This window comes from Lynx canadensis, chromosome A1 (assembly GCF_007474595.2).
Source record: "Lynx canadensis isolate LIC74 chromosome A1, mLynCan4.pri.v2, whole genome shotgun sequence".
NCBI lineage: Eukaryota > Metazoa > Chordata > Mammalia > Carnivora > Felidae > Lynx > Lynx canadensis.
In genome coordinates, this window is record NC_044303.2 from 28,141,235 (window position 1) to 28,164,617 (window position 23,383).

Here is a 23,383-nt window from a genome sequence, read left to right on the forward strand (position 1 = left end):
AAAAAAAAAAAAAGAAATGTCCCCTTAGATAGGGGCCTATCAAGAGAAGGGAGGGGCACCTGGGTGGCTCAGTGGGTTAAGCGTCAACTTCAGCTCAGGTCATGATCTCGCGGTTTGTGAGTTGGAGACCCGTGTTGGGCTCTGTGCTGACAGCTCAGAGCCTGGAGCCTGCTTCAGATACTGTCTCTGTCTGTCTGTCTGTCTCTCTCTCCCCTCCCCTGCTCACTCTCTGTCTCCCCCCAACAAAAGTAAATACAATAAACATTAAAAAAAGAATCTTAAAAAAAAAAAAAAAAAAGAAGTGATAGCAGCAGTGAAAATCTTTGGAGAGTTTTTAAAGCTTTCTTCCTCACAGCAATTGGTTAAATTATGTTCTTTATAAGAACACTTACCTTTGTGAAGAGAAAAAAATAAAACACTATAAAAAAATTTAATCTCAGAGTAGTTGGTTATCATTTGCTTTATACATTTGCTGTATAAAACCCTCCAGCTGTTCCTTCAATCCAGCTTTACCTACTTCGTAGCTCTGTGAACGAGGCAAGGTGACCATCCTCCCTAAGCTTCTTTTTCCAGCTTGGGAGATGGTTAACACCTCCCCTCAGAGGGCTGCTGGGGAAAAAATGAGACAACACACACGAGGAGTAACGTACAGGATATGAAACAGTACACAAATGTAGTATGGAAAATTTTTTGTTAACTTAGGGGTTAAAAATAATTGTACCTTTCGGAACAGGACCTAAGACCCATATGATCAAGTTTAACGTTTCATTTTATCCTGAGACCCAAAAGAAATCTGAGACTCACCTGCTAACAGCACGTCCAACATTGGTCATCGCCGACGTCATTATTTCTGTGGTAAGGCTTTCAGCAAAGCTAACGCCATCCTGTCCAATCCCGCTATCAGCCACCAGACTGGTATTGCTCAGTTCCCTCTCTGCTTTTTCAATAGCTTCAGCAACTATCTTCTCAGCAAGCACTGTCTTCTTATCAAGACCAACATGAATTTGTGGGACATCAAGATGAAAAATTCTAGATTCCTGATAGATGTTGCTAAGTTTTGATTTAGAAGCTGGCTGACTAGTAGCAAGTGAATCCTGCCTGGAAACATGTTGAGATGAATTTCCAGTGCAATCATGCAGTTCTTTACGGTCACAATATCTGCAGGGTTGACTTATAAGAGGTGACAACTTTTCTGCATAAGTGACCCTATCAGCTGCTTTTGTGGACTCAGACGCATGGAAAACTGCAGATCCTAAACTGAGCTCTAAGGTATCATCCACTACTTTTCTCGCATACTGTTCTATAGCTTGAGCCACGCTCTCTCCATAACCAAACCCATTTAAGCTGCCTGTACTGTGGTAAAATCTGTGATTTTGCGGGGAAGGCTGAAGAGCCTGAGGAAATTCTGGCTCAGCGGGCAACCTGGTTTCTTCATCACGTCCAGACTTTTCATAAAGGCAAGAATCTGTTAAGGATTTTGGCAAGCCAACTGTAGACACTGTCAGCTCTTTTTTAACATCTCTTGTTATGCTGTGAGCAAGAGAGGCTGAAAAACTATACAGTTCAGAGCAGTCATTTTTGTATGTATCCAGCGTCCATTCACAAGTTTTATTTTTGCAAAGGTAAACTCCACTTCTTTTACTTTGTCGTTCGTGATCTACTTCTTGGTGGTGTTCTTTATTTAAGAATATTAAGAGGTCGTTCTTGGTTGTCACCTGTGAGCTCTGCACGGAGAACATTTTTGAGCTGCACTTCATTTGGGCTGCCTTCGCTGCTTCTCGTAATCCCGACTTAACAGATCGATAGGCAAGTCTATTGGCATACTGATCCATTATTAACTCACTATTACCACCTTCCTGTTTGAGCACTTGGATAATGTGACCCGCATATTCGTCTGTCACGCTTTCACAGCTGGGATACTTGTACGTCAGACCAGACACACAAGAACTTGGTGGTAATGAAAGACTGGACGGATCTACTTCTTTGGGGTCTGCCAGAGCCTCCATCTCCAACTTCTCTTCTGATCTATCGTCTCGGCCACCGTCCACGTAACAACTATTCGTCCTTTGCCTGAAAAGCACACAGCTTCTAACTTTTGCTATTTTCTCAGCCTCCGTAATGACTTCTGCTGCCAGGTCACCTGCAAAATTGCATAATATTTGTAAGTTTTCCTCTGAGTGACTTAAAGCAGTAGGTGACACACTTCTTTGACTCTTCACAGTTAAGCAAGGGCTTTTAACCTTGGGTTCCTGAGTTACTTTATTATCTAAATGGGAAGCTGCCATTTCTGTGGCCAGAGAAATGATGTGCGTAGCTAACGATTCCGCAAACTGAACTTTCTTCCCTGAGTGCTCTGACTTCACATCCACTTCCGGATGCTCTTCGTCTTCACTGCTTTCCACTTCTTCTGAAAGAGATCGCATGAGTTTCAACATGAACTCTTCTTTTTCTATAGTATTTTGTTCACTTTCAGACAAACTACCAACAGATGAGTTGTGAGGTGTAGAGGGTGGAGTAGCAGGTGCGAATTCTTTTGCCAATTCCCCCTTGAGCTTTTTGGTTAACTTCTTGATATCCCATTCAGAACTAGCCTGGGATGGTACTAGAGGAGTGGATGGAGGAGTATCGGGTATCACATTGCCGTCTCTAATCTTCTGTTTATCTTCCACGTGCAAACCATCTACACACGTAAGCACTGTAGAGGAGAAAGTATGTGAATGAGGACAAGGGTGGTCTTGACCAAAACACAAGGGCTCAAGTGCTGCATTATTCAAATTATCCTTTTTCATGGATTTGTCTTTAGCAACTTCCTTCAAATCAGGTTTCTGACCCACAACTGTCGGACAAGGTTGCGGTGTCTCTAAAGAAAACCCATGAGCTATAGAACCTTTACATTCTGGAACACAGTCCTTTCCTACTGAAAGTGAACAGGGGGTTAAGTGATCTTGAGCATCGAGAAATTTGGGGAACTTTTCCAAGGTCAACTGTGACTCTTCTCCAGGAACAAGCAAGTCTTCCTTGCGTTCAGCATTTTTATCTACATTTGAGATCGCCGATTTGCTTTTATCGATGGAATGTTTAATAATAGATTTAGATAATCGATCAGCAAACATATCCTTATTGCTAACTTCGCTCTGTTGCACTGTTGCTTGATCAGAACAGAAAGGAAGGGTTTCTCCCTTTACTGTTTTAGTTACACCATCTGTTTGTTCAACAACTGTTTTTGTACATTTGAATGATGTCATTGACTCTAAAGTTTCATTTACAATCGTATGCACCATTGCTGCAGAAAAGTTGTTAATAATCACAGGATCACTTGTTAATTTTGAAGAGCTCTGCACTTCAGCAGCATCATTAGTTGGTTTAAAATCATTCTGGTTACCTGGATTGTGGTCTGAGGGTAAACAAATATGTCTGAGACACGCTACTTTCTCGTCTTTGTTTTTTGTGGTAACACATGTCTGGATAGAATCGCCATTCAAATTACTATCATCCGATGACCGACGCGATTTTGACTGATATATATTAGACGAGATATGATATGGGAGAAGGGCACTTCCTGCCAAGGGTACTGGTATCGAAGTAACAATTCCAGAAGTACAAAACAAGGCCTGCTGTACTGTGTATTCCTTTTTATGTTCCTGCATGGGTTTTGTCTCCATAAGGGTCTGGTTGTTAAAAGCAGGGGAAAACGTGGAGGTCTGTGTCGGTGGCGCTAAATTTCCTGCACTGGCATCCTTTATGGTATCTGTGGAAACACTAACTGCTGCCTTGGTTGAGAAGGTCACGCCGGCTTGTGAAAGCTCGATGAACGCTTCCTGTAATACAGACTCAGACAGGTCTTTTGCATAGGACTTCACTGCTTTGTCTTCATAGTCAAACGGCCAACACTGTGGAGATGCGGGTGTTGGGGGACAGGAAAACTGACACACCTCCATGATGCCTTCAAAAACAAGCTCTTCAGCAAGATCCGCAGCAAACCGAGCGACTGTGTTTGTGAATATCTGCTTTTTTACATACTGTAAATCCCGGAAAGCATTTGATAAAGCTTCACTCACCAAAAAATTAGCCAGACCACTAACAGCACGTTCTCTCAGTGAAAACGCACACTGCCTTCTCAGTTCGTTAAATGCCATCTGAAAAACAGAGGATGTCAATTTGATAGCCAGGTGACACAACGCATTGGTACACGAAGAGACTCCTTTCTGTAAGTCTTTAAATGCACTGCCAAAACTTTTTTCCACAAGGTCTGAGGCAAATTTCTGAATAGTATCTTTAATCATCAAGGATTTATTTTTAGATTTACTTTTTTGATCAAGGCTTCCACTGTGAAGAGCTATGGTTTTATTTTCTCCCTTCTTAATGCTCTTAATGTTTGATGTAGCATTAGTATGTTGGGTATGAAGAACAGAGCCCAGAACCTTACATGAGATGCTATTTGCATAATCCTCATAGGTGTAATAAACAGAATCATGATCTTCATGAATCCTATCTCCACCGGTATCTGTTTGGCAAAAACATTCAGCAGGAGTACAACCTCCAAGAGGGCTAAAGGCAGAGGATCGAATAGGGCTAAACAAACCACTGTCCTCCCCTGACGCCTTCACTGGGCGAGGTGAATCCGGGGCATCACACAGGTTACTGTAAGGGGATTCTGGTTTACGAGGAGTTGGCTTTCTAACGTTAGCTGGGAGAGCTGGACGCTCAAACTTGAATTTTTGAGGATTCATAGTAGTAGTTACAGAACAAGATTTTTCATGTTTGTGTCCTTTCTTTTGCGACGGCTTCCCTACAACAGGATCTTTTAGAAATGGACAAGAAGTTTCTAAAGTTTGTTCTAACTCATCAAACTGATCAAAACTATCAAAAAATTCACTTACTTCTGAGTCTGAATCCTCTATATCATCTTTCGTCACGGGAATTTTAGGTAACTCAAGTTTTGCTTTTAAACTTTTTTGATATCCTTCTTCATCCAAGAAAATAACAGGACTTGGACTTGAGCATTCAGATTCAGAGGAATAGGCAGGAGAAGAAGAAAAAAACATTTTCTGTGTATCACTACCTTTATCTGAAGCATTAGATGATCTATAGAAACTCTTTTGGATCCAAGGCTCAGAAATTAATGTTGTGACTGAAGTTTTCACAGAAGGTAGTTCTTTATGTCCCAGCATATTTATTAAGGAAGTTGAAGGTTTAGCCAATGACTTCTGCCTCCCAGAGCTAACCAGAATTCTTAAATCATGGGTTTCTAGATGGTGACCAGAAGAAGTCTGTGAAGCAGCATCACACTGGCTCTTTAGTGCAGCAATGTTTATTCCTATAGGAAAAAGAATAAAGTGATCAAATTATTCTTGAACAGAATCTTTTAAAAATTAATTCACATCAATGGGAATAAGTAGACTTTAAGCATGAAATATTTATTTGTAACATAAACGACTTCTACACTCTGTGGTTTACCAGATTCCTCCCAAATGAATTTGAGAGCAAATACACCTTTCACTAACATAATTTCATTTTACCTCACACATGGGAATATCTGGGTCTACAAAATGCTTAGTTTCTTGTCGCTGTGTGTTAGAAACACTAATATCGTCCCTCTGCCAGCTAACCTTTCTCAAATTTGAACCCAGGCATGGTCCAAACACTTAATGTAATGAAGCAAACACTGCTTGAACAGTACTACCAAAATAAGAACAGAAATAGCAAAACTAAAAACCAGGTAACAATGAACTTAAAAATCATAAGAAAAATTCCTTGCACAATCAAAAAAACAAACAGGTAAAACGCTGAAACGGTATCAAATTTCAAAATAAATTTCAATGGAACAGGCAGCCTTAAAACTTTTAAAACCAAACATCAGACTTTAATTTCCTATTTCAAGAGAAAGTCTAGTAAAGAACAAACCATCAGTAAATGGCTTTAAAGGCTCTTCTTCCTCTAAGTGCTCAAAAGCAGTGACAAAGTCATCCTCTATGGAAGACACGGACTGGTTGGTGTCGTCATCATCTTCGTGAGCAGTCTCAAGTTGGCGCTTCTGATGCAAGTATGTGTCCAGGGTATATCTTATACCAGTAGCGTATTTACTTAGCAGGCTAAAGATAAAATCAATTCTGAGCCTTGGTAATGTAGGTGACACTCTCATGACACAGAGCATTCCAGAATGGTGACTCTTGGGGAAGATGAAAGATGATAAAAAATAATTTTAATTTCAACATGTATTATACAAAGCACAGTATCTGGAAAGTGAAGTCTAGAAATAACACAATCTCGGGAAAAAAAGAAATGCATGGATCCTGGAAGGCTCCCTGATTTTGTATTGTTTAATTCTTTTCTTCATTCTTTCTCTACATTTCTCACTTCCCAATCTCTTTTCCTCCCAATCTTTCTCCCATCTGGCATTCAAATTCCACCTGCTCTAGCTCCTTAAATGTTACAGAACTTACCACCCATACCCTTGGCAATTATGCTTTCCTATATTACTATAAGCCCTAGGAGTTCCCTTGCTCATTAACCTAGCTCACCAACTACACTGTAAACTGCATGAGGGCAAGAACCAGGTTCTGTTCTATTTTTGTATCCCATTTTACAGTGGCTTCCAGCATGATACCACCTTCTCTCCTATTATAAAAGAATCTTCCCCTCCTTTGACCTAAATTCCCCTAGTTTTACAATTTACCATGATGTTTACAGCTTTGATTAGGAATCTAAGTCATCAGATTTTTTCCATATATGTTATCTTAAAAAACGCAAATATTGACAAATGACTTATTGGAAAAGGTGGAAACTAAATAGCTAATCACCTCTTGTAACCCTAGCAAATAAAACAAAGTAAATATAAATGAAGAATATAATTAAGGAAATGAGGCAAGCAGTTCTATTATTATCTGTAGACCTCCATATGAACACTGTAGTTTTTTAATACTTGGAATAATAAGTAACTCAAATTTTAAACCCACTAACTCAATTTTTAGGAGGTAAAAAATGCAAAGCATTTATCTTTGATGTATTATTAACAAAATAATGCTTAGTAAAGAACTGAAAGCTGAAGGTTACAAAACTAACTACCTGTCTGAAATGGTGACATTTTTATTTACAAATAAAGAACATGTCTTCCAATGTCCACTTTACACTGAATTTTTTTAACCAGAAAACAAGTTAAAGTATGTTCTCTAAAACACAATATTTATATAAATTTGGAAATGGTCATAAAAGGGGAAAGTGCCTATAGTTTATACAAAGGTAGAAGAAATTCAAGAAACCCAGAAATGTATTTTCTAAAACAAATTAATATGTACTGGGCATTATCATTTAGGGAACTTCACACATGAAAAATCTAATTGAAAGCTATGTCCAAAGTTATTCAATCCTTCAGTAATTTCAAAGCTTCATGAGTTATGTTTCTTACAAATAGTATTTCCTTGAGACAGCATTTAAAAAAAAAGAAACTTGAAGCATTTAAAAGTTTAATACTCTCCATCAAATGTCATTGTAAAATTTGCCCTGAAAAACTCATTAGAAATTATATATAAAAGTTACCTGATTTGGAGAACCATTGTTTCCATCTGATGATTTATTTATATCCTTCATACAAATAATTTCATTTTCATTTAGACTGCAGAAGTGCAGTGAATTCAGAAGATCTGGAAGTTCCAAAGAAACTGCAGCTAAATCCTAATTTAAAACGATACAATAAGTAACACTTAAAAAAATTTTTTTTTTAAAGTTTATTCGAGAGAGAGAGAGAGCGCGCACGCAAAAGGGGCAGAGAGAGGGGGAGAGAGAGAGAATCCCAAGCAGGCTTTGTACTGTCAGTGCAAAGCCTGACTCAGGTCTCAAACTCATGAACCGTGCGATCATGACCAGAGCCAAAGTCAGACGCTTAACCGACTGAACCACCCAGCTGCCCCATAACACTTTTGTTAAGACTCCTATAATGTGGGCTTTGTCTGAAAATCATAAGGTCTACTGGTTAATATAATTTCCAGTTCAAAATAGTTAATATAGTTTATCATACACAATCAATTTAACTTCAAAATAAAATGTACTAAAATATTTTAATACCTGCTGTTTCTGCAGCCTTTTCAAGTACTGATATCAAGCTACAAAGCACTTTTACATGGTACCTCCTGAATCCATGACAATTAGGTTTTAAGAGTTTTTAGCTGCAAATATCAACCTGCAATCTTCAGGTTAACCATGGAATTTTCATACATATAGAGATTCTTCCCAATAGAATGTACTTCTTGGAGCTTAAGTTTTACCTTTGCAAAATACAAATCTATTTTTCGGCCTTTCCTCTCCAACATATTGTATTAGATTTTAACTGAAAAATTTATGAAGATATAAAGAAAATAGATTTTATTATTTTACTTATTTGTCCTTTTTATGCAAATATTTAACTCAGTGAAAGAATTATTGTCTTTGACCTCTCAAAGAGTACTTTCCTTCATAAACATGGCTTTATCAGTAACTCTTAAAGAGGAACTAGAGTACGAGACAAATACTTTAGGGGGCGCCTGGGTGGCTCAGTCGGTTAAGCATCTGACTTCAGCTCAGGTCATGATCTCACAGTTCGTGAGTTTGAGCCCCAAGTGCGGCTCTGTGCTGACACCTCAGATCCTGAAGCCTGCTTCGGATTCGGTGTCTCCCTCTCTCTCTCTACCCCTCCCCTGCTCATGTTCTGTCTCTCTCTGTCTCAAAAATAAATAAACATTAAAAAAAAAAATACTTCAGAACACTTCTCTTTTCAGCCTTATGTTCTCAGGAATATGTCTTCTCTTGCGCCTTCTGTCTAAGCTATTTCCTTCAGGGGCGCCTGGGTGGCTCAGTCAGTTAAGCGTCTGACTCTTGGTCTCAGCTCAGGTCATGATCTCACTCACAGTTGGTGTGTTCAAGCCCTCCATCAGGGCTGACAGTGTGAAGCCCGTTAGGGATTCTCTCTCTGCCCCTCCCCCACACGTGTGCACACATGTACACACACTCTCAAAACAAACACACTTTCAACAATTAAATAAAAATAAACTATTTCCTTCAGGCAAGGGCACAATCAAAACACAGGGCAGAATTTTCATTATCACCTGATATGCATTATTCATAAAGAAGTGAATGGTATTACCTCTTCTATTAGGAGACACTTTACTACCACAAAAGGAAACACGTGGCAACCACAAATATTAAGAAGCAGCATAAGGTATAAAAAAAAGTATGCCTACCACATCTGCAAGAGCTTCAACCCTCTTTATGTAACTGTGAAACTTTCCTTTGCTGATCACAATCTCAACTACCAGTCTCTCTCTAAATACCTGCCAAAATCAGGCTAAAATTTCTGCATTAGCTAATCATTAGTTTTTACAAATTTCGCCTTCCAAATTTAACACTATCTCAATTAAAAATATAATAATCTGAGGAAGTCAGATTTTAAGGCCATCCAAAATAAAAAAGAAGTCTTACTTTCTACGTTATGCACAGAATGGAAGGAAAGTTAGCCTGTGGCTTGCAGCCTTCTCAGATATATCACACTTGTGGTCTCCTAACCTAAAACTGCTCTCTGTAACAAGAATACTCTGAAAGTGCTAGAAGTGAAAATGCCCAAAGCACACTCAAAAGCAGATCTCAAAATGTCATCTTTTAGCTTCAAATAGGAATGATAACAGAAGAGCTGAATGTACATTTTAGGCAAATAAGGCAAATTTCATGGTCTCAAAATTTGTTCCAAATAATCTCTCATGGTCTTTTCCAGTTCAATAAATCAACCATACCTGTATGTGAGCGGCATCTGTTTCTTCATTAAAACCTAGAAATGTGACCTGAATAAAAAAGGAATAAATCTCCATTGAGTTTTTAAGTCTTATCTCAATTATTGACAGAGCTGAGAAATAGAAAAAAGCACATAAAATGTTAAAATGCTGACTGCTATATACAAATGTTGAATCATTCTGTAATATACCTGAAACTGATTACGCTACAGGTTGATTATACCTCAATTAAAAACATTTTTTAAATGCTGTCATGGACAAAATGATTCAAATTTTCAAAGATCACCACAAAGGATTTTTACCAAAGATGTGGCTCCGTAATGCAGCTCTTCAACCTTCCCCACGTCCACTCCATTCGCAAATTCAATCAGTTCTACTCCACACACCCATCTCCTATACGTCCGCTTCTCTCCACGCCCCTGCCACCACTTCCCTGCATGACTACAGTCCTGTCCCACCCGGTCTCAGGAATGATGTCACCTCCTTGTCAAAACCCTTCCACACCTCCCACTGCAAAGTCCTAACTGAGGCTCCAAGGTTCTGGGTTAACTGGTGCTTTCAGCCTTTCCTTGCTTACAGTCATACACATGGGTCCCCTTTCTGGGTCTAGAACATGCCTAAGGGCTTTGCAGTAATGCCCCCTCAACCTGGATCACTGCTCCTCGGATGTTTACATGCCTCGCTCCTCCTCATTCTTCAAGAGCGAACTTAAATGTCACCCCCTCAGAGAGCCCTTCCCTGGGTAGGCCCCCAAGACTCCTTACTGACTCCCTGTGATATTATCACTTATTTCCTTCAACACCCATATAATAGAGATTTCTCTGCAAAAGTTTATATAAATTAAATTCCTAAAGAATATCTAATGGCATGAGAAAATGTCACATTATGTAAAAAGGACAAGTTACAGAAAAGATGACACAGGTATATACACAATTTCAACCTTATTTTTAAAAACATACACATGAAAAACAATACTGGAAGGCGACACACCAAGTAAGCAGTGATTAACTCTAGATGGTAGAATTATAAGTGTTCTTATTTTTTGCTACTTTTTTTCACCATGTTTTTCTTTTCCCCTAATTTGTAAGATTAATTACAGGCATTCTTTTTCATGATTTCAGTATTTCTTAATTTTCTATAAGCATTACATACTACTTTTGTAACCCCCCAAAAGTATTATTTTTAAAATTTATATTATCTTTAGGTCTGCCACATCATAGGAAGGAAAATTTTCCATTTGAAGACAAAAATCTACTAAACAAGTACTATGACTAAAAATATGAAATACTTAAATGACAGCAATATGGATAATCAATTCTCAAGAATTATGGGAAAGCAGCATAGTTAAAACAGAAAGCAACACTCAATGTACTTTTGATCCCTTTCTGATGAGTTACAACCAAGTCACAATATTCTATTACCCCGGGATCCTTATTCTGATATGGTTATTACTTCCCAAAAGTGTTCAGTTAATTCCAGGTTTCTAGGTACACTGTTTGGCTCCAAGAGCCAGTCTCCTCATCTATAAAACTTAAAGCAATACAACTCCTCTTCCACGGTTGGGAGGGTTAATAAGACAATGTGGAGGAAAGTGCCTGACACAGCACAGGCACTCAGTAACAAAGAGACACTTAAAAACAAACTTCCTTTCTTCGAAAAAATACTTTGAGCTACGCACACCCTCAAGTGAGACAGAAATTCCTGCTATTCTTTCAAGTTTCCTTTTACTGTATACAAAAGAGAAAATAAGTTGACATGGGGTTTTGAAGATGCCAGTAGTTTTATATTTCCCATTGACCAAGGAAGGCCTTGCCAAGGAATGTGGGCTCGGAAAGGCACTACGTCAGCAGCTAGAGAAAACAGGCTGGAAAACTGAGGGCAGAAGGACACAGGAGACCTGTCACACTTGGCAACAACTGAAGAGATTAAGGGTGGCTGAGCTTTACTAAAGTAAAGCAGGAGGGATAACAAAGAAGATAACAGGCAAGAGCCACAGAAATTAGCAGACACAAATAGAAAAGGCTTGGGTCAGAGAACACTAGGCCTAAAAGGTATGCTCATCAGCCTGTGGAACTATCTCAAGTATAGTTTCTCAAGGAGTATGGAAGAAAAGCATTCCCCAAAATAAGAAAATCCATTTGACAATAAGTTATATATATATATATATATATATATATATATATATATACACATATATATGTATATATAAGAAAATCCCTATTTTTTATTAGATCCTTGGTTTCAAAAAAATTTTTTTTTAACTAACATACTTATCATCTTTGAGCTTGAATAACCTAATATCTTACTTCTCTCATTTGGTAACATTGGTAACATGAATGTGTTGATTAACTACAGCTGTAATGCAAGAAAAAATTTACTTCTTTTCACAGTAATAAATCCAAACAAAGACTGGAAACACTGATGTAGCACAGAAATAGGTGAGCAAGTAGTTAGTATATCTTTAGTATATATATTAATTTCAAAATAAATTTATCACTACTTTTTCATTTTGTATCAAAGTGCTGAATTTAAATAACCAAGAAAACTAACAATAGCCAAAAAAATGAATATACGAAAATAGTATATATTTCATGTTTCAGAGTACAGCAGGAATCATCTAACATAGTGCTGTATGTCCAATGAGTGATCAACAATGTCTATGCACTGAATTAAATGTGCTCGTTATAATACACTAAGATAATTATGTTGGTGGATATTTAAAACAGGTACTTCTCATACTGAATTAATATAGAGAGATTTTAAACAATTCAAAAATAGACGATGCAGCTTTACAAAGGATGAAAATACACAAAAGTACCATGTGTTTTATTATGAAAAGATATAGAAAGTATTACAAAATAGCATGAAAATACACTGTGTTTTATTAGGAAAAGATATAGAAAGTATTATGTCAAACCTCAGTCAAATTGGCATGTTCCTCCTGCTTTAAACAGTCCTCCGCTGATACACTGCATAGTTCCTTCTCACTCTGTAATAAAGACTTGACCGACTGGAACACATCTTCACTGAAACTCTGAAAATAAAAGATACTCTTAATTTAGTTAATTCTAAGACAAGGTAAAAGATCCTGGAGATATTCTACTTTTAAGTGTACAGTCACTAACTCTCCAATTAATATGCATTTGATATCTACAGAATATCTACAGAATTCAATAGAGCTAAGAGGAAGAAAGAACAAAAGGCTTATTTAAGTAGAGTTCCAAGTGATCAAAACACACACACACCATAGCCCAGGCATTCGACCTATTAAAAGCTCATGAGGCCCTCACAATGGGTACACTTACTCTTACCCTACACTAAAACCCAACAGACTACATGCCTGATTTCCTAGTCATTGGCAGAACAGAAGCAACAATTTATATAAGGAGTGAGATGATGTGGAAACTGTAATAAGGCATGCTAACAAAAGTGATTACTCTCATAACAAAGTTGGAGACGGAAAAGAGAGAGAGTAACCTGAACTAAGGCTTTTCAGGGTCTTAACACAACTAGATGATAAGGCTTTCCAGATTTGGTAGAAGAAAGGTCACAAGTGCAAAGGAACAGATGGAAGAAAAATTTATATAAGGAAAATAATGAGTAGGATAGTCAGACATAAAGAGAACGTTAATTTCCTTCTACCATATTCTCCTTCCACTGATTTGTTGATCTGCTCTTCTATCAGAAATGTCCTTACTCTCTAATCTTCCCCTGTAGAAATCCTACCCAGTCCAAGACCTATGAAGATTTTCCCACCCCTTAGTCATTATCAAAGTTTCTATTGTATTGTCTGCACACTGAGATCATGAAGTCCATATCATAACACATCACCATTACTGTCTCTACATGTACTTGTCTTTCCTACCATTAAACTAAATTATTAAGGTCAGAGACTACATTTTATTCAATGTTTCCTCAGATTTCAGTACCTCACGTACTATATGAACTCAATAAATGTTTGCTAATTTTAATAAATTAGAAATTAGTGGAAATCTTTGGTTTAAGAGATACACGTAATATGAAACCAAAGCAGTCAAGAAAATAACGTAATGTTAAATTTGAATACGAATTATCAATATGAACTCATGATTCTTTAAACACATGTACTACATTTTTCCATTAAAAGATCACAGAAGCAGGGTGCCTGGGTGGCTCAGTTGTTTAAGGGTCTGGTTCTTGGTTTCGGCTCAGGTCATGGTCTCGCAGATTTGTGGGTTCCAGCCCCACATTGGGCTCTAAGCTGGCAGTGAGGAGCCTGCTTGGGATTCTCTCTTTCCTCTCTCACTGCCCCTCCCAGACTCATGCCGTCCCTCTCTCTAAATAAATAAATTCATTAAAAAAGAAAAAAAGATCACAGAAGCAATGACCCTCAGTAGTAATGAGCATACCCAGCACCCAGATTTTGGTTTCTAAATACCATTTGCTAATAAAAGAACTAGAGCTCCTTAGGAAAATGGCTGGTTCCAAGCTGGAGGCAGAGAAAACATGATGTGTGGATGAAACATCTTAATTGTGACAGAAAGCAATGAAGACCTCAGGGACTAAATGGGTCATTTCAAAAGAACACAGAAGCAATAGGTGAAGGGGATTAAGAGCACACTTGTTGTGAGAAGCACTGAGTGATGTAAAGAATTGTTGAATCACTATATTGTGTACCCGAAACTAATATAACACTGTATGTTACTTTTTAATTCCTTTTTAATTCCAGTGTATGTACATACATACATACACTGGAATTAAAAAAAGAAAACAGAAGCCAACTTGAAGGAATTCCTACTGGCCAAACTTGGGCATCTAAAGAATAAAAATAGTTAATGGATCATAACAACTGGATTAAAAAAAAAATCTATGAATCCGTTAAAAGAGACAGATAAAAGGATGGGGGTTGGGGGAAAATATGTGTATATATAAGAATGCTGAATGACAAATATGGAAAGAATAACAAAATTTAAAAATGCCATTTGTAACTCCCAAAGTAATTAGTGATTTAGGGAAAAATTATCAATGTATCTTAATCACTGGGTTAAAAGCTACTGGAGGAGAACAGGATACTCTCTCTCAGCATCATCCTACAGATCACTTAACTGTACTAATTACAAAGGATACATGTCTTTATATTGGTGATATCTGGTGATATTGGGGGAAGACCAAAGAGACACAATACCCAAGTAAGTGTGAATCTTGACTGGATCCTACCTAGATGAAGAACAAAGTAAAAATATTAAGGATATCTGAGACAATTAGGGAAATTTGTATATGAACTGCATGTTAGATGATGCTACTGAATTAATAATTTTCTGAGGGGCTCTCATGATGCTGATGTTCCTAAGAGATGCCTGCAGCATACTCTCACATGGTTTCAAAAGGGAAGTACGTTTGTGTGTGCACGTGTATTTATATACACACACAAACAGAATGGGTTGGCAAAATGTTAACAGAGGGTGAACCTAAGTGAAGAGTATGTATAGTGTTCATTGTACCGAGTTTTTTTTCCTCAGCTTTTCTATGGGCTTAAAAATATTCTATGTGGCGCCCGGGTCGCTCAGTCGGTTAAGCATCCAACTCTTGATTTTGGCTCAGGTCATGATCTTGTGGTTTGTGAGATCGAGGCCCACATCAGGCTCTGCACTGGCAGTGTAGATTCTCTCTCTCTCGCTCTATCTGCCTCTCTCCTGCTCTCTCTTTCTCTCTCTCAAAATAAGTAAAAATAAACTTTAAAAAATATTCTAAGTTTTAAATGATTCTGTTCTCATTAATGAGTGGAGGTTTTCAGGATAATGTACAAACAACTCAAAAAAAAGGAAAAAATCTGAAATCTGAACCTGAACTATTGATATAAATTCATGACACTGAAAGGACAATGAGTACTCCTAGTACCCAGGGTACTTGGTTCCTAAATACTATTCAGGGTTTTTTGGGAAAATAGCCAATTTCAGGTCTGAGGAAGGGTAAGTAGATGGTGAAACTGGGTCAATCTGTTATACTAGAAAGTAGGGAAGCAATCAAAGAATTAAGAGCCTGAGACAAAATGACACAGGCACCAGCTTAGAGGGACTCCCAGGGACCAAGTTAGAGACCCTCTGAGCAACTTAAATTAATAAGTAAATGAATAAATGACTATAAATAAAAGATTGGAAAATAGAGAATTTTTAAATCCATGCATCGAACAATACAAATGAATGAATGAAGGAATGAGAATAAACTCACTTGCATATTATACCAAATCACTAATCTGAAAATTGGTAATTCAAGGGCATTTACCATGTCTTTTTAGGTGATACTGTAGTTCATTTAACCTTAATGAGAGAAAGCTTTTCTTTAAGAATTCTCGCTAACTGGGGAGCCTGGATGGCTCAGTCGGTTAAGCGACCGACTTCAGCTCAGATCATGATCTCACAGTTTGTGAGCTGGAGCCCCGCATCGGCTTCTCTGCTGACAGCTGAGCCTGGAGCCTGCTTCGGATTCTGTGTCTCCCTCTCTCTCTGCCCCTCCCCGCCTCATGCTCTGTCTCTCTCTCTCTCTCTCTCTCTCTCTCTCTCAAAAATAAATAATAAACATTTCAAAAAGTTAAAAAAAAAAATAAAAGAATTCTAGCTAATAAATGTAAAAGGAATGATAACATTAGGAAAATCATCATTTTGCAGCTTCCAGGAAATAAGATTCTGGAAAGGGTCATCAAGGATGCCAAATATATTAGACAAAAGGTTGCTGGAAAAAACAAGATACTTGCACAGAGCCAAGTATCACCCTCACAGATTATGTGATAACTAGAAAATATAAAATATACTTTTAAAATGGACAGTTCTGGCAGAGTGATTACCTTCATCAACTGATCAATTTTTGTATCACTGATCACAGGAAAACCTGAAATTCTGTCCTCACATCATTCTACAAATTATTCTTGCCAAAAATGTTTAACCTGAATCTAATCATGCATTTACACCTAACTTCTAGAATCTATGAAATGGAGAAGAAAGAGGAATAAGTTAAATACCACTGTGAGAAAACAACCAGACAGATCCAAAATGTGGGACATTGTATAAGAAACTGGTCCAGCCTGTTCAAGAAATCAGTCTTGAATTTTAATAAATCAAAAAAAAAAAAGAGGGGAAACTCTCAGACCAAAAGTAATATAAATAAGTCATAATTATCGAGTGCAACTTAAGGCCTAGAAGCCTAGACTGAATCCAAACTGGGGGTGAGGAGGACTGCAAAAGAGATTTCAAGGATAATAAAGGAAATCTGAGTACATCTGGGTATTGGATAGTAGGGAATTATACTGAATTTTCTTGAATGTGATCCTCGCACTACTTTTATACAATAACTGTATTATTGTTATGTGGGAGGATACTGTGATCCCTGGGAGAAGCACACTCAAGTATTCAGGAGTGAAGAGACATTAAGACCATAACTTTCAAGTTGGTTCTGCCACAAAGTAGACACGTGCGTGTACACGCAAACACACACACACACACACACACACACACACACACACACACACACAGAGTAAATAAAACAAAATACAACTGACCCTTGAACAACATGGTTTGAATTGCATGGGTACACTTACGTGTGGATTTTTTTCAATGAACATGGTACGATACCATATATGTATTTTCTCCTCCTTATGATTTTCTTAATATTTCCTTTTCCCTAGAATTTACTTTAAGAACACAGAATATAATACATATACAAAATATGGGTCAACCAACTGTTTAAGTTATTGTTAAGGCTTCACATCAAGAGTAGGCTGTTAGTGGTTAAGTTTCTGGGGAACCAAAATTTGTACATGATTTCTGACTGCACAGGGGTTGATGCTCCTAGCTCTGACATTGTTCAATGTCTACTTTATTAACAACTGTTGAATATGGTTGATTCGTATGAAAGTTTATGTGTAGGTGTGCTATGAATTTAACTCTTCTTTATGCTTGAAATTTTTCATAACAAAATGTTAGGGGGAAAAAAGGTCAAGAAATGGAAGAGTAACCAAACTGTCTTAAGAGGAAAAAGGAGGGTTCTTCCACCAACTACAAACAAAGGATCAGGAATCATATTTATTTTGCTCACTACTGATTATCCAATACCTAGCACAGCACCTGGAATATAATAAACACTCAAATTTACATTTGCTGAATGAATGAGTAAATGGTAATATTTTGGGGCAAAGGTAAAGGTACGTAAGAAAACTTATAGCTGATGTTTACGCTGCTAAAAGATGGAAGATCTTGAGAAAATAAAAAACAGAAAACTATCTGTTAAGAAGAAATGGGGAGGCATTGCAATCTCTGGGAAATAAAGTTGACTGTCTCCATTACCTCATAACACTATTTTCATATATGCCAATTCTGCAAGATTTTAATTTTACTAATTACAATATTGAGATTCGTTTAAAAATAAGAATATCATACAGCTGCTTAACGAGATTTTAAAAAATGATCAACATTTTTATTAAAACTATCACTAAAAGAAATCTAACACAGTGAACTTACTTTTCTGACAGATGCTCTAGTCTTCACGTGACTGTTTCTCGAAGTCTGGACGGCTGCCATAACTATATTGCTTTTCTGTGTAATCAATGAAGAATTAGTCCATAAAACACCTAAAGAAAACACATTAAAAGAAAACTACTGATTTCAGTGATTCAGGCAAGCATTTTGTCCTAAAATAAGGTCTTTAAATTCAGTCATTTAAAAAAATTAAAACATAAAACAAAAATTCTGAGACATAAACAATTATTATAAAGTAGTTTACCCTTATTTATTCAATCTCACTGCCTTTGTGAGGTTTTTTTTGTTTTTTTTATTTTTGTGTTTTTACAAATAAGAAAATACTTGAAAGTCTTAATAAGAAGTGTTTAGAAAACCTTTTAAAGTCTAAAATAGTGAAGATTACAAAAAAATCCGAGCCTTCTTATCTCCCAAAAGTCACTCTAACCCTACAGCAACCGTGAATGTGTGAATGTTTTTTACACCTTCTTATTTCTTGGGTAGAAATATTTGATAATATACAAATGAGAATATGAAATCTGTGTAGATAAAATAAAATCACATAAACAACAACAAATTCCTTATTTAGCCTTCTTAACAGCATACCAATGACTAGAGTTAAAAAAAACTCCAAGTTAAATGATTAAGAGTACTTACAACACATGTACACGTGTATACACATACACACACATACACACATACACACACACACACACACACACACACCCCTCTTGGAAGAAACTCTGAAACTAAAGGACTTAAACTTTTTATCAATGTTTTAAGGCAGTACCTTTGAAAGTTTAAATCAACTTGGGCATTAACCATTCAAAATTCACATCTGACCACACAGTACCTTGTTCATTTAAAATCTACTTGGACTCGATGCTATGGATACAGGGAAGAATAAAGCAATATGGCCCTTGGGTTCAGAGCGTTGGAAGAAAAACATTTTATTATAGTAAAGAATGAGAATAGGAAGTGAATTCTAAATCATTAAATAACTAAAAAATTTGAATCAATAAAGATTTAAGAAATGGTTAGTTTCAACCAAACTGGCCTTACCAAGAATTAACCTAGTTGAGGTTTTCAAGGCATCCGATCAATGTAAGTTTACACTATGAAAAGATTTATACGCAAAATCAAACATCAACTAGTTTCCATCAGAACTGCAAAAAAAAAAAACCCTAAATTTCAGTGGAGTTCTAATTTTATACTCTTTCACCGTAGAGATAAAACCAAAGTGTGTATGCATGCGCATAGATTCTAATTTTTTTTAAGTTTATTTATTTAGAGAGAGAGGGTGCGCAAGTGGGGGAGGGGTAGAGAGAGAGGGAGAAAGAGAATCTCCCAATCCGGGACTCGAACCCACAAACCATGAGATCATGATCTGAGCCAAAATCCCACGCTTAACCAACTTAGCCACCCAGGTGCCTCTAGGTTCTAATTTCTAATAAAGAATTATGATGCTATTCTATTCTGAACTAGGATAAATCCTAGTGGTCTCTTTAATAATAAAATGTGATTAATGACTAGAATTGAAGTAGGACTGTGAGAAAGGCAAGGGAGGTCTCAACAGTACAAGATAAAGAGCAACATACCAGGACTCAGAAGAGTACCATTTGTGTCCTTGTTCTTCCTCTCATTAGCTTTGTTTCCTCCAGGTAAATTGAAGTATCTTTGGATCTGTTTCCTCAATGTACATATCAACTTACTTACTGGAGAAGTTTATTGTAAGAATGAAATGGAAAATAATTTATAGGAGGCATTTTGGAAACTATAAATAATAGTTAAAAGAAAAATTAAAATATTTACTTACAGGCCAAAATGATCAAGGGGGCCAAATTCTCAAAACAAGGTATAAACATAAAAGTTTATGTGGCCAAGGCAAGACAATAATCCTTTTTACTCCTCTTTACCCATAGAGTTCTCTTCAACTGCCAGAAACCCTCAGAGGCAAGGGGACTTGCCTTAAGCACCATATAAAATACAAAGGCCAACACAAGGGTTCCAGAAAAGGAAAATTCTCAAACACGGCGCCTGAGTCAACTAGCATCTTTCTGGTGGGCAAAAGTGTAATGCAAATCTAAACTCTGAGAATATTCCTGTGCTATGATACAACAATTCTACTTTTGGGAACTCATCAAAGAAAACAATGGTCCTAGAGCATCTAGGGTCCTAGCGAGAGCTTCTAAGGCTCCAAGTGCTTTACTAAGAGATTTACATGAAGATCTCATTTAATCCTTAGGACTGGTACAGTAGTACTACTCCAGTTTTACAATGAGAAAAACTGAGGCAAGGATGAGTTAAGCAACTCGTGCAGGCCCACACAGTAAGCAGGAAAGCTGAGATTCAAATCCAAACCTTCAAACTCTAGCACCCCAGGTCTTAACCAGTATAAATGTTTGAAAAGGTGTTCAAACACCAGTATTAAGGTCTGAAAAGGTATTCAAACACACTTTATACTGGAGAGAAATAAGAAGCACTCTAGATGCCAGACAGGAGAGTGACTGAGTAACTGAGATGCATTCCCTGTTGATGCAATCATGTTAAAAATAACACTGAAGGGGGTGCCTGGATGGCTCAGTTGGTTAAGCGTCTGACTTCGGCTCAGGTCATGATCCCCCAGTTCACGGGTTCAAGCCCCACATCAGACTCTGCTGACAGCTCAGAGCCTGCTCTGGATTTTCTGTCTCCCTCTCTGCCACTCTCTCTCTCAAAAATAAACATTAAAAACAAAAGTGTAAAAAAAACCCACATCTCTTCCTAAATAACTACAACACTGAAAGACAGAGGAACAGCGCACAAGGCATGTTCCCCTTCTCTGACTCCTGAAAGGGCGGAGTTGGGGAAAGAGATGGGAAAAAGCAATCACCTTTGCAGCTGCTAACCAAAGTCAATAATGAGCAAAGATTACACACTCAGGAAACAGGGTGACTGGTTATCTAGATGAGCCGCTTACCGGAAGGTGCTGTGACATGCCAGGCCCCTGACAAGGAGGTTGGGGGAGGCCAGGGTGCTCTGAGACAACATCCCGGATTTGACACCTCTAATTACCCCAGTGCTCTACCTACAATACTCCTGAATAGCAGACTGGGGCAGAACACTCTTTTCACAGTGCAGTACTAAAGCAAATAGAATCCAGTATTTAACAGACCTATGAAGGAACATTAAAAACATAAAATAAAAAAGTAAAAATACACTAAAGACAAAAAAAAAAAAAAAATCCCAGACAAATATAATCATGTCACCCAAAACCCATATAATCTATTTTCACACCACTACCTCAGAATTTATATTAATAAAAAAGAAACCATATTTAGTTCTGTATCTTCACTCATTTTCTGAAACCTACTCCATCTCTTTGTGTTTAACGTAACACATGAGTAAAATATTATCTCACTAAGGGAAAAACCTATCAGAGAATAATCTTTGCAACAGCCTATCCAAGTGAATCCAACGTGAGACAGTGTGACTCATACCTCTGGTAAAGCAAAGAAAAAAAAACGTATCTTTGGAAATGATGTGAAGACAGATGGGGGGAAAAGCAACAGAGCACGGTTTCTTCACCACCTTATATAATTCGAGGGAATGCAGTTTTAGCCAGATTTCACAAGAGGAGCAAAACTACAATGTTTTCCCCTAAACACCTTTGTGTTATGATGATAAACTTTTCACTGAATGCTTTTTTGATTTGTGCCCTATCACAGGTAAATAAACAAGAGTCCTAAGCAGGGAATAACTAAGTGTGTTTCTCTACAAAGAAATTAGAGTGATCCAGATCATTTTTTGAAAGCAGATCAGAGAGAAGAAAAGTACAGACAGACAGGGCAGACAACTGAAAAGTAAGCTGCTACAGCTCACTGAGGACACAGGATATAAAGACAATATCATGAAATAATCAAAATCCCCTCAGAAGCAACCAAAAGGCAGAATGGATATTGCTAAAGACATCGGAACGCCGAGGGAATCTTAAGAAATATCACAGAATACAAACAGATGAAAGCATTGGAAAACAATTATGAAGTGTACAGAAAACACACATATGGGGCACTTTGAATAAATTACACTTATCTTAGGATCCTGTGATTCCCCTTCTTAAAATTTATCCTACATATACACTTGCACAAAATTCATAAATATATATGTGAAAGAATAGTCACTAAAACAAAAAAAAAAAACTAAAAATAATCTAGAAGCCCATCAATTCAAATAAATTATACTGCATTCATCTGACTGATTTTTACCAGCTGTTGGAATTAGATGAATACACACTGATGTGACAGCATTACCACAAAATATTAAGGGGAAAAGCAAATTGCAGAACAGTGTAAACAGTACGCTCTTTACTTGTCATTAAAAAAAAAATTACATGTGCCAACTCTGTGTGTATATTTGTACAGGCCTCGGAAATACCATAATGGATATAGACTAAACTCTTGATAGTGGTCATTCATGACAACTGGGACTTTTTTTTAATGTTATGAAATGTCACATACCTATAATATGGGAAGATGATACACTGTTAAGTAAAATAAGTTTCCACATGTTCACAGTATCCCATTTTTGGGTAAAATCTGTATAACTGCACGTGTGTTATTTGTATATGCGACATAAAAGAGAATATGTACTAGATGGGTACAAACATCGTTTTTTTACCTAAGTAGATGCAATTATGCTGGTTTTATTCTTCTGGATGTACAGAAGCTCTTTTATAATCAGAAAATAAGTACTTCCCACGTCTTTCTTCCTCTCCTCTGGCCTAAGAAATTTTCAAGTTGGCATCATCTATTTCCTGACCTTTTTATAGCATGAGTTAACCAAGCCAAGGAGTCTCTGAAACCCCTTCCTTGTCTTCTATCAACACTCTTGTCCCATCTTGACTCTCTTCCTATGGCACTGGTTCTCAAACTTCAGTACAGGTGTGGATCAGCTTATTTCTAACCCGTTCCACCCCGGAAGATCCAGATTCAGGAGGTCTACATGGAATCCTGAAATCTATACCTTTAACAAGTACCCTCTGTGATTTCTGAATGAGAACACTTCTCTCTCTCTAGGTACTACATTAGTCTCCTTCTCTAAATTTTTTCACAACTTGTTACTCAAACACTAATATTTCTAACCTTCATCCTTGTCCTTTGTGGT

General features: G+C 37.2%; 1 protein-coding gene across 7 annotated transcripts in view; it reads right to left on the minus strand.

Annotated features, from left to right (window-relative positions):
* AKAP11 (A-kinase anchoring protein 11) overlaps positions 1-23,383 on the minus strand; it is a 50,758-nt gene that overhangs the window by 18,681 nt on the left and 8,694 nt on the right. For 5 of the 7 annotated variants that reach the window (XM_032591375.1, XM_030311562.1, XM_030311524.1 and 2 more), the window contains exons 2-7: positions 18,245-18,354; positions 12,673-12,789; positions 9,759-9,806; positions 7,537-7,671; positions 5,905-6,169; positions 805-5,317 (exon numbers count right to left, since the gene is read on the minus strand). In XM_032591375.1, coding sequence (XP_032447266.1) covers positions 805-5,317; positions 5,905-6,169; positions 7,537-7,671; positions 9,759-9,806; positions 12,673-12,789; positions 18,245-18,304 — 5,138 coding nt within the window. In that variant the 5' untranslated portion in view covers positions 18,305-18,354. Of the gene's footprint in view, positions 1-804; positions 5,318-5,904; positions 6,170-7,536; positions 7,672-9,758; positions 9,807-12,672; positions 12,790-18,244; positions 18,355-19,839; positions 19,952-21,200; positions 21,335-23,383 lie in introns of those variants that run through there. The other 2 variants (XM_030311544.2, XM_032591358.1) reach the window with 2 other exon arrangements.